The 11,730-nt window shown below is 40.9% G+C and overlaps 1 protein-coding gene across 1 annotated transcript; it reads left to right on the forward strand.

Moving 5' to 3' along the window:
* Positions 1-7,517: 7,517 nt before the first annotated feature.
* LOC148353304 (gamma-crystallin M3-like) lies at positions 7,518-10,921 on the forward strand. The gene is made up of 3 exons (XM_088353550.1): positions 7,518-7,660; positions 9,250-9,492; positions 10,602-10,921. Exons 1-3 carry the CDS (start codon positions 7,631-7,633, stop codon positions 10,875-10,877), a joined length of 549 nt encoding a protein of 182 aa, XP_088209676.1. The 5' UTR covers positions 7,518-7,630; the 3' UTR covers positions 10,878-10,921.
* The last annotated feature ends 809 nt before the right edge of the window (positions 10,922-11,730 follow it).

Below are 11,730 nucleotides of genomic sequence, written 5' to 3' on the forward strand. Positions count from 1 at the left end.
TCAGAGATATACCTACATCAGATTACCTCAAGGGTATTGTGAAAGTCCAACAATTTACTCTCAAGTAATTGCATCAAGTCTGTCTACCTTCGAGCCTCCAAATAAGAGCCAACTACTAACTTATGTAGATGATATATTAGTAGAATCAGAAACCAAAAAAGGATGTGAAGCAGATACAGTAGCACTGCCAAAACACTTAGCTGAAGAAGGCCACGAAGTAAGCAAAAACAAGTTGCAATTCTGTCAAGAAAGCGTAAAGTACTTGGGTCACCAATTGAGTGCAGGAGGAAGAACTATTCCAGAAGAAAGAAAAACTACCATACTACAAGCACCCAAACCACTAACAAAGAAGCAAATGATGTCCTTTTTAGGACTCACAAATTATTGCAGAAGCTTGGTTCCTAACTATGCAGAAATAACAGCGCCATTGCAGTCTCATGTACAAAGAGGAACTGAAAATGTCTACCTAAAATGGACTCCTGAGGCAGAAGGAGCTTTCTGCAAATTAAAGCGGTTGTAATTGTATCCCTTTTGATGAAGACACAAGACAGCGATGTTTATCTGTCATAAAATGGACAGGCTGGCGTTGTGCCCAGGTAAAACACTGGCAGCCCTCAAGTATTCAAAGATTTGCAGTGACCATTTTTCAAGGTAAGCTTGATGTATTTCCGACTAATTTTATGTTAAGTAGGTATGTGTCACATCAAAGACACTCAATATAATAAGTCAGCTAGTGCTATTTAGCTTCGTTACTGTCTTACAGTCGCCATTTCCCAATACATAGCTTTACCTAGCTTTCGTTTGCCTGATTGGCTTCCCATTGGTTTGTTGTTCCTGAATAAGCCACGCCCACCTACCTACATCCTACCTACCATTCGCCCAGGCATAACACTGGCAGCCTTCAAGTATTCGAGGATTTGCAGTGACCATTTTTACAAGGTACGCTTGATATATTTCAGAGCAATTTTATGCTAAGTATGTATGTGTCACATCAAAGACACGCAATATAATAAGTCAGCTAGTGCTATTTAGCTTTGTTAGTGTCTTACCGTTGCTATTTCTTAATACGTAGCTTTACCTAGCTTTTATTTCCCTGATTGGTATCCCTTTGGTTTGTTGTTCGTGTATAAGCCACGCCAACCTACCCACATGCTGCCTACTATTTGCTACTGGTGACACAAAGCCAAACATGCGCATGTAAGCGAACCCCCTGATGTCACTATTTTATAGTTCTAAATTCAAACATAGATGCTAGTTTCCGTAAGGAGAAACTCAGCACCAGGGATTTTTTGTTGCTGCTAAATGTTATTACACGACTTTTCATTGCACTATTGTGACGGTGAACTATTTTTATTTCTACTATTTTTTTACTCGGGCAAGTCTCCAAGCTTTACCTTGCAAATATCCATCATCCATCCATAATCTGCACCGCTTATCATCAGTAGGGTTGCAGGGGTGCTGGAGCCCATCCCAGCTATCTTCGGGCAGTGGGCAGGGGACATCCTGAGCTGGTTGCCAGCCAGTCACAGGGCACACAGGGATAGACAATTCGCTCGCTCATTCACACCTAGGGACAATTTGGACCGGCCAATTAACCTGACATGCATGTTTTTGGAATATGGGAGGAAACTGGAGTGCCCGGAGGAAACCCACGCAAACACGGGGCGAACATGTAAACTCCACACAGGAAGGTTCGATCTCATGACCTCAGAACTGTGCCGCACTCGCGCTAACCACTGCGCCGCCGTGCTGCCCCCTTGCAAATATGATTTTGTATTTATCGTGTTATTCTTTTATCATTTCATTACCCGGATACAAGTGGCTGAAATGAGTTTCCTCCGCAGGGTGGCTGGGTTCTCCCTTAGAGATAAGGTGAGAAGCTCAGTGATCCGGGAGGGACTCGGTGTAGAGCCACTGCTCCTCCGCGTTGAGAGGAGCCAGTTGAGGTGGCTCGGGCATCTAATAAGGATGCCTCCTGGACGCCTCCCTCGGGAGGTGTTCCGGGCATGTCCCACCGGCAAGAGGCCCCGGGGGCGGCCCAGGACACGTTGGAGAGACTATGTCTCTCGGCTGGCTTGGGAACGCCTCGGGGTCCCGTCGGATGAGCTGGAGGAGGTGGCTGGGGATAGGGACGTCTGGGCTTCCCTTTTAACGCTGCTGCCCCCGCGACCCGACCTCGGATAAGCGGAAGACAATGGATGGATGGATGGATGGATGGATACCCGGAAGTGCCACTTCTCGTTGCAAACAGTGCTCAGTAAGTTGTTATCAATCAAAATCTATTTTAATTCTAACTCCTAACAATCGAATGCGATAGGGAACACAAAAAAGGCCAAATTATGGATGACCTCAAGAAAATTTCCTTCAATATTTTACTACTACTTCAGATTAAAATTATGAAATAATCTGTTAATCTATGTATGATATTAATCCATAATCCACTTTTCAGGAATTTATGATCACCCTTACATGTGTGACAAAACAATAGGAATTTTGTTTTGTTATGTCAGTAAATTGTTTTACTCATTCAAGTAATGAGAGGACAGCAGGACAGTGCATTCACAGACTGTCCACACATTGTTTTCAATGGCATTGGTGAAAGTCTACCCTGTTTGTAGCCTGAGGTCAGTCGTGATAAATTGGGCAAAACCTTTTGAACATCAAACTAACTATGCACCTCAGTGGTGCACTGTAAAGAGAAACTAAGATTTGACCCTTTGCGCACATGTGACCTAATCACGGTACGACACTGTGACAACAGTAGTAACCCGTAGTAAACAGTGGGTGAGACCAATAAACAGAAGACAACAACAACAAAAAAGCTATACTATTTAACACCATTGGCAATGACTAGTCAAACCAATCTCGTGTAGCTCGTGCAGCTCTCAGATTAGGTGGCTCACCTTGTCGGAAAACACAAAGAGAGAAAGTGAGATTAGCATTAGCAATGGTATCTACTGAACCATACAGTCTCCCTCTTGACATACTACATATCTATACAAATCGTCCAGTCTGCCTGACTTCAGTCCACACCATTTGTAGCTCTATATTTTAATTGGAGTATCCCTTTACCCGGCGCTGATTTGAAGCTTATAAAAATCTGGATGCTTACCGGTTCTTCATAGTTGGTACGCATGCTGTGCTTCGTTGGGACGAAAAGTGCACCCATCGTGTGAAATGTCTCCCTCGCGCAAATGTCACTAAAAAGACTTTGTATCTAAATTTTGGAGTACCGTTATAGAACAGTAAAGCATTGGGCATCCTTTCCTAGAAATCCCTTTTTAGCATGTAGAAAATATTTACTTTGGCAAAGTGACGTTTTATCTTCTGAACATTTGCCTCTGATTTTATCCATTGTTAATTTGGCAGTTCATTTCTGAGTAATAAGCTTAGAGCACATAACAGTTTTCAATACATGTGATTTTCTGAAAATTACTGTTTTGAATCGCCGGTTAATCACAAAAAAGGCAGTTTGTTCATGTAGTAAGAAATGGCTATGGTAAGCCACCAATGTTAGCTAGTTAGCACTAGCGAAGTTATTATATCGAGTCTCTTTGAAGTGACTTGAACCTACTTAAAAAAACTGCACAGAAATACATTAAACTTATTTTGTAGAAAATGCTAGATGCAAATCCTGGAATAGTTTAAGTCCCTCCGTTTGATTTGCAGATAGACATTGCTGTCTTTTGTCTTCATCAAAACACATATGATAAAATTCCAAATCAAGTTAAGAACCTTGCCATTTGGCACAGCCCAATGGACAGCAATAACTCACCATTGGAAAAGGTTATGGTTATATTCTTCTGTCGTCGATATTGATGTTTGTTTCAACTCAACTGTCCATTCAACTGCTATCTGCTAGGGTGCTTCTGCGGTCCGTCATGGCTCTCAGTCTGAATAAGAATTTGGGATTTTGCGTAGTGTTTGCCATGTGTCCACACACATGCTCATGTAGACACATTTCTGGATGAAGAAACAAATCAAGTCATTTTTATTTGTATAGCCCTTAATCACAAGAGTCCCAAGGGGCTGCACAGGTTATTGCACAGAGTACTATTTCAGACTATTATTACACCATCCCCTGATCTGAAACCACAATGAGGGCAAGGAAAAACTCAAAAACCTCAACATGAGGAAAATGAAGAATCCTTGAGAAGGGACCGCACATGTGGTAATCCCCCTTTCAGGATGACCAGGCTGCAATGGATGTTGCAATTACAAATAGTACAGAGATATTGTCAACAAAAATATAGGTTATTCATATGCTATAGAGTAGAAGTGTGTTTTAAGCTTAGATTTAAACATTTCCACTGAGGTTGCAGATCAGATCTCAGGGGGAAGAGCATTCCACAGCTCTCGAACCTGCGGAACACTTCTTGGCTCTTGGGATCACCAGTAGACCAGCACTTTCAGAACGAAGGCTTCGGACCCGGAACATAGGGGGAAATCAAATCTGAAACATATGAGGGAGGAAGTCCATGTATGATTTGGTATAATACCAAGAGAACCTTGAAATCACATCTTAGGCTAACAGGGAGCCAATGTGGGTTAGCTAAAATCGGCGTAATGTGATCAGACTTTCTTGTTCTAGTTAAAAGCCTCACTGCAGCATTTTGTACCAGCTGAAGACTTTTGATTCTGGACTTCGGGAGACCGGAGAGTAGTGCATTACAGTAATCGAGACGGGAGGTAAGAAACGCGTGAATTGTAATCTCCGCATCCGACTGAGACAGCATAGGACAAATTTTAGCAATGTTGCGAAGATGGAAGAAAGCAGTTCTAGTAATTTTCTTCACATGTGTTTGAAAGGACAGATCAGGGTCAAATATGACACCTACATTTTTAACTGAGTCACTCTGTGTGATGTGACATTTGTCAATGGTCACAGCAGTTTTGAGAATAAGTCACGGAATTTAGATGGACCAATAACTATCATTTCGGTCTTTTCAGAGTTAAGACGCAAGAAATATAGCGACATCGACTTTTTTATCTCAGTGAGGCATGCCTCCAAATTTCCACAGTTTAGTGTGGCAGATTCCTCCAACGGAAGATATAGTTGAGTGTCATCTGCGTATCAATGGAAACTGAAACTAAACTTGCCAATAATATCACCTAATGGAAGCATGTAAATGCTGAAAAGAAGGGGGCCAAGTACTGAACCCGGTACGAGGAACACCATAGGTATCAATAAAGGGCTCAGATGTCATTTCGCCATATTTAACACAGTGCGTCCTATCTGAGAGGTAGGATCTGAACCATGAGAGGACGGTCCTTGAGAGACCAATCTATTTTTCCAACCGTTCTAGTGGGATATTTAATCCACTGTGTCAAAAGCAGCACTAAGATCCAGCAGCAGCAAAAGTGATGAAGCGCCAGAGTCCATTGCCAGTAGAAAATCATTGCTTACCTTAATCAGAGCTGTCTCAGTACAGTGGTTAGCCCTGAATCCTGATTGCATTGATTCAAAAAGATTGTTCTTGGATATTAAATCATTCACCTGCTGTGCCACTACTTTTTCAAGTACTTTAGAATGAAATGGTAGGTTTGACACAGGTCTATAATTACATAAGCTTTCTGAATCAAGGTTGGGTCGTTTCAGTGTAGGTTTAATAACAGCAGACTTAAAAGCCGCTGGAACTACACCTGAGGAGAGTGAAACGTTTTTAATATTTAGAACTGAAAGTCCAAGGACCCCCAAAAGACCTTTAATAAGCGAACACGGAAGCGGGTCGAACAGGAAAGTCGTCGGTTTGGCCGTATTCACCACCTGTTAAAGATTATCGAGTGACAGATAACTAAATCAGGACAAATTCCCTGGACAGCCACCATGTCGTGCTCTATAGATTTAAGCCCTTTAATATGTGATGCATTAAAATTTTCTTTAGAATTTTTTTTCCTCTATGCATTGAATCTTCTTATTAAAGAAGACCATAAAGTCACGGGATGAATGGGTCAAACTATCTGGGATAATCTGTTGCCTTGTAAGCGATGCTACAGTGTCGAAAAGGATTTTGGGGTTATTCTTTTGGGACGCAATCACCTTCGAAAGGTAGGCTGATTTTGCAGAGGCAAGGGCTGCTTTATACTTTAACAAGCTGTCACACCAGGTTTGACGGAAAACCTCAAGCTTGGTAGCGCGCCATTTCCTTTCAGATTTCCTACATTCTTGTTTGAGGGATCTAGTTTTATCAGTAAACCAAGGCGTTCGTCTTTTAGGTCGTGATTTAAGCCGTATGGGCGCTACTGAATCCAGGACACTAGTCAGGGTAGCATTAAACTCATTCATGAGTGAGTCGATAGAGCGTTTGTATAAAGGAAAGGACGTAACTGCTCCTAAAAGAAGATCAGAGAGCTCAGAAACTGTGCCAGTGCTTATATTGCGTCCGCAAAATCCTTCAGCTTTTTTAATACTACATTTAGCTAGCACCTCAAATGTAACTAAATAATGATCAGAAATAATGGTAGTGCACTGTAACACCGTCATTTTTGAGGTTGAAACTCCTCGAGTCAGAACCAAGTCGAGCGTGTTTCCATCTTCATGAGTTGGCAAATCAACCAGTTGATTAAAACCAAATGTATTAATGAGAGACCGAAACGCAACAGTAAGTGAACTGAGTGGGGAGTTCATATGAATGTTAAAGTCGCCCATAATTATTATTTTGTCTGCATAGGTTACTAGGTCAGACAAGACAACAGTTCAGAGAATTCATCCAAGAAAAATGAGTATGGTCCTGGTGCGCGATAAATAGTTGCTACATAAATTGACAATAGGGAGGACCGCATAACAAGAGCCTCAAACGCCTTATAATTATTAGAGGAGTAAGTTTGAGTATTTTTTCAGAAATTAGCGCGGCACCGCCACCCTTCTTTAAAGAGCGTGCTACAGGACTGCTCACGTAGTCTTGAGGAGAAGCCTCATTTAACGGTAAAAACTCAAGAGTTGAAGACAGCAGTTCTAAAGACTTTCACTACAATGGAACAAATAAGAAAAATAACTGATTATTCTGAGCGTGTCAAACAGACGAAAAAATATGAAATAGAATTTTCCAAAAGGAGTCTGGCAGTCCAAGCCTCAAAACAGACCTGTAATAATAATGATGAGATGATTCAATAATAAAACAAATATACCTGAAAAACTCATGCAATCATGAAGCACAAGAAATTCAACATTTTTCTCACCTAACAGTAGACTGCTTGTTTTTATAGAAGTATATCAAAAAATGTCCTCGTTGATTCTCATTATTTTATTTTTTTATGACATAATCGTCGATACGAAATTTGAATTCAGCTTTCAACGGAAATGTACAGCAGCTACAGTAGTATTGCCGATATTCTTTTTTCCTTTGTTTTCATCGGCTCTGGCTCTGCATAGGGCACAATGAAACCGGCCGTTCTATTCATTGAAAATATAAAAAGCTTTGTGCTACCTGGTCTTCAAGGGCCTAGCGACGAGACCACCATGGTAGACATGTGACACGGGCCCCCGGTGCACCCTATAGCATATGCTGCCTCAGGGCTTTACACAATGGGGGCCCGCTGACGGTGTGGGGTGCGCTCAGGTATAAAAACAGTTTAAACGGAAGGGAACAGCAGCAGTACAGTGCTAGCACCCACAGCTCACCTGACCACCATGACTACAACTGACATGAGCCTGGGCAAGGTAGGTCAAATTCCTATTTACAACATCAGTTGAACACTGAGCCTTTCATTAGAAAAGTGGACTTTTGGTTTCATGATTTTTCTTTTCTTTAAAACTCGTTCATTGTCCGTGAATACAGTCATAGTCAGTCATAATAAACACAGCCCAGAAAATTGTTGGCTACTCTCTGCCTAGTCTGGAGGACATTGCCGGCTTGCCATCCCGCAGCAGAGCCAACAACATTATAATGGTCGCTTATAACCCCGGCCACCACCTCTTACCCGTTCCCCTTTGGACAAACAAGGCTCACGAGGAGAATCACCATCCTAAGAAGCGCAAAAAAAAAAAAAAAAAAAAAAAAAAAAAACATATATATATATATATATATATATATATATATATATATATATATATATATATATATACATATTTGCGACTTCTTTTGGAATATTTGTTGCTGCTTAATGTTATTGCATTTCTCAAACTTGCATCAATCTAACAACCTAGACCAGTCTCTAGGCCAGGGGTATCAAACATGCGACCAGCGAGCTAGATCAGGCCTGCAAGACAAATCGCAAGAAAAAAATGAGCCGAAGTTTTAAATATGTCCACTTGATGCTACTCTCAACCTAATTTGAGCTGTATTTCTTTTTCTCATTCTTTTGCTTTCTTTTTATCACTCTTTTTCTCTTTCTTTATTTCTTTCTCTCCTCTTTTCTTCCTTTTTCTCCCTCTGTTAATTCCTCCTTCTATTTCCAATTCTCTCTCATTCTCACTCCCTTTTCTCTATCCCTCCCTTTTCTCTCTCTCTCTCTCTCTCTCTCTTCTCTCTTTGTCTCACTTTCACTCCCTGTTTCTCTTTCTCTATTTGTTTCTCTTTATTTTTATATTTTTCACATCTATTTTCTTATCTTATTTATTTCCTTCTTCCTCTTTCCTTTCTCTCTATTTCCATATTCCTTTCTCTTTCTCTCTTTCTAAATATCTATTTTCCCCTTTGTTTTCTCTCTCTCTCTCTCTTTCTCTTTCTCTTTCAACTTTCTTTTTTCTTTTTTATGCTTTCTCTCTCTTTCTTTCTTTCCCCTTTCCCTCTCTCTTTTCTCTCTCTCTCTCTCTTTTCTCTCACTCTCTCTCTCTCTCTCTCTCTCTCTCTCTCTCTCTCTCTCTCTTTCTCTCTCTGACACACACACACAAACACAAACACACAAACACACACACACAAACACACACAGTCACACACACACCCAGTGCACCTTATATACCCTAGCCGCGGCAGTGATTGTTGTACTTGCTCCACCACCTCTACAACACCACTGAGGATAAGCAGTGCAGATAATGGATGGATGGATGTATATGAGCAACATTGGATAGGCCTACATCATGTTTTTATCCCTGTTTCATCGATTTTTCCGATCTGATTATATACATCTTTCCTGCTGATGCAGTCATCCTGGTTGGGCCTTTTTTGACATTTTTTTTGGCCAGTCCTGTTATAAAGCTACAGTTTGATATTCAAAGTTTCCCATCCCTGGTCTTAAAAGTGAGAAAAGGGTGTACGACTAAAAAGACATCATAGAATGTTACGCTAAATGGCACTTGTGTCTCCTCAGATTATCTTCTATGAGGAGAGGAACTTGCAGGGCCGCTCCTACGAGTGCATGAGTGACTGCTCCGACGTGTCATCCTACCTGAGCAAATGCCAATCATGCCGAGTTGAGAGTGGCTGTTTCATGATCTATGAGCGTCCCAACTTCATCGGCAACCAACATTTTTTAAAGAGAGGAGAACATGCCGACTCCAGTAGTGTGATGGGCATGAGCAGCGGCATCAAGTCCTGCCGCATCATCCCAATGGTGAGTAGGACAAGAAAGAAACTTAGTTTTCGTTAAAGTAATCCTCTCTCTTTATGAGTACATCTGACTCGGAGATAAATACAATTCTCTACAGGGTCCCACTTTTAGGCGCCGAAGTAGACGATTGGTTTGGTCCAAAATATATAGGGCAAAGTTTCAAATGCAGTTTAAAGTCACGGTGTTACACCAACTGGCCCCGTTTGGGCTGTACGTCTCTATTGACTCCTGTACATGGAAGCTCAATGAATGTTTACTATTGAGACACTTAATAAAGAAAACTCCAACTTTAAACACCCAAAAACGGCAAGAGCCAAGAAACACGTTAGGTAGGAGGAACAAGGCGTGGGGGGAATTGTGTAGAGTAACGTCATGCGTCCTCGCTTTTTTTGTATTTGTTAGTCACGTGAAAATGGTGAAAGTAAGAAGAGGGCTCCTTCAAGTAGAGTCCAAACGCCAACTTGACCTGAAGAAAGATGAAAAAGGAAGAGTTAATTCGAGCGGGCAAAAGAAATCCAAGTACTAGCTTGACAGAAGCTGCAATGATGCCAAGAGCCAGAGGGAGTGGGCCTGAGTAGAATAGTTCCAAATTCCGTCCAGCTCCTTGAAATATTTTTAAAGCTGTTGTAGGCAACTTGAGATTTTACTACTGTTTTCTGGCTTAAGTCATGAGTACAGACTCAGTCAGCTCATTCATCAAGTATTAATGAACTCTTATTTTTTCATCTTTTGGAGAATTTGGGGTGGCGTTTGGACTCTATTTAAAAATGGCCTTTTCTTACTTTTACCATTTGTTAGGCCACCCAAGCATGTAATCACTATCTAACCCTCCTCCCACCTCCCCCTTTTCCTGCTTCTTTATGTGTCGTAAGTGCTAAACTACGATAAATGCTGAAGTGCCTAGTGATAAAAAATATAAAGGCTCTTTGAACTCAGTCGGGCGCTGTTAACACATACTCAACAGAGAAAGATATTTTACTTTCAACTTTTTAAAGACACCTCAAACGATATACACCACCTTTAATAATTTGGCTGTGAAAGTAGTTGGAGAGAGAGAGAGTTTGGACATCTGGGATCATTTTTGATTATTGTCTACTTTAAACCCCAAACAGCACAGAGGCCACTTCAGGATTCGTATCTTTGAGCGGGAAAACATGAGCGGTCAGTCCCAGGAGATGCAGGACGACTGTGACAACATCATGGATCGTGTGGGCTTCAGCGACTGCATGTCCTGCCAAGTTTTGGAGGGTCACTGGTTGCTTTTCGAGCAGCCAAACTTCCGCGGGAAGATGTTGTACGTGAAGCCCGGCGAGCACCGCAGCCTGAGGGAGATGGGCCCCAGCGGCATCAGGATCAACAGCCTGAGGCGCATCACAGACATGTGCTAGGACACTGTACTCAGATGAAATTAATAAAAAATACTTGAGAAGTTCTTTGGCTTGTTTGAGTCCTTGCATATGGGTAACCAGTCTATCTATTGACATCGTGCTTGCTCAGCTGAGGTCGTAGCCAATTTCCCTTTAAGCTTCCACGGGTGTGAGCAATCACACAAAGACTGCGAGAGCCGCCTGTAAATAAAGGGGGGCAGCAAATCGTTTGCAAAAATTTCCAAAACCTGACTTTAAATCATGTTACCTTCTGCTGGCTTTCCGGCAACAATAGTTAGTTTTTCAAATTTGAATTAATTGGCTAATGTTATATTGGTTTATTATATGAGATTACTGTTTTCAAAAATGTATCCTTTGTTTCATAATACAAACATTTTGTGGGTTTATTTGATACGTTGTACAATACAGAACTGTATCTTATAACATTTCTTTAGTGGAAGTACGTTAGCAAAAATGCTAACCGTTACATTCAATTGATTTACAAATTATTTGAAAGTAACTCAGGAGCAATCAAAGAGACCCACAAAAACCTTTTCTTCTTCATTTTTTTTACCCTTATCTTATTTTATTTTGTTTTACATTTCCTAGCTTTTTACTTCTTTTTTTCTTGCCTTTTTTCTTCATTCATTCTCTCGTTTTCTTTCATTTATTACTTCATTTTGTCTTTTTTCTTAGCGTTTTCTTTTTTCTTCTTTTTTCCTGCTTTTCCCTTTTTTATCTTTTTTTTTATTCTATTTTTTATCATGGACGGCATAATAAGTCTGTAGTCTGTAAAGCCCTTTAAAACTTCTTGTGATTCAGGGCAATACAAATAAACATAATTTGACTTGCCTTTTTTTTCCTTTTTTTTCCC

The sequence above is a fragment of the Urocampus carinirostris genome, chromosome 14 (genome assembly GCF_059441175.1).
Source record: "Urocampus carinirostris isolate Australia breed hairy pipefish chromosome 14, RoL_Ucar_1.0, whole genome shotgun sequence".
NCBI lineage: Eukaryota > Metazoa > Chordata > Actinopteri > Syngnathiformes > Syngnathidae > Urocampus > Urocampus carinirostris.

Bases quoted from the DNA above. Each gene is read 5' to 3' on its own strand.
- LOC148353304 (XM_088353550.1), top strand. From the start codon at position 7,631: ATGACTACAACTGACATGAGCCTGGGCAAG. The intron at 7,661-9,249 runs GTAGGTCAAATT...GTGTCTCCTCAG, and splicing joins CTGACATGAGCCTGGGCAAG to ATTATCTTCTATGAGGAGAG. The intron at 9,493-10,601 runs GTGAGTAGGACA...AACCCCAAACAG, and splicing joins CCTGCCGCATCATCCCAATG to CACAGAGGCCACTTCAGGAT.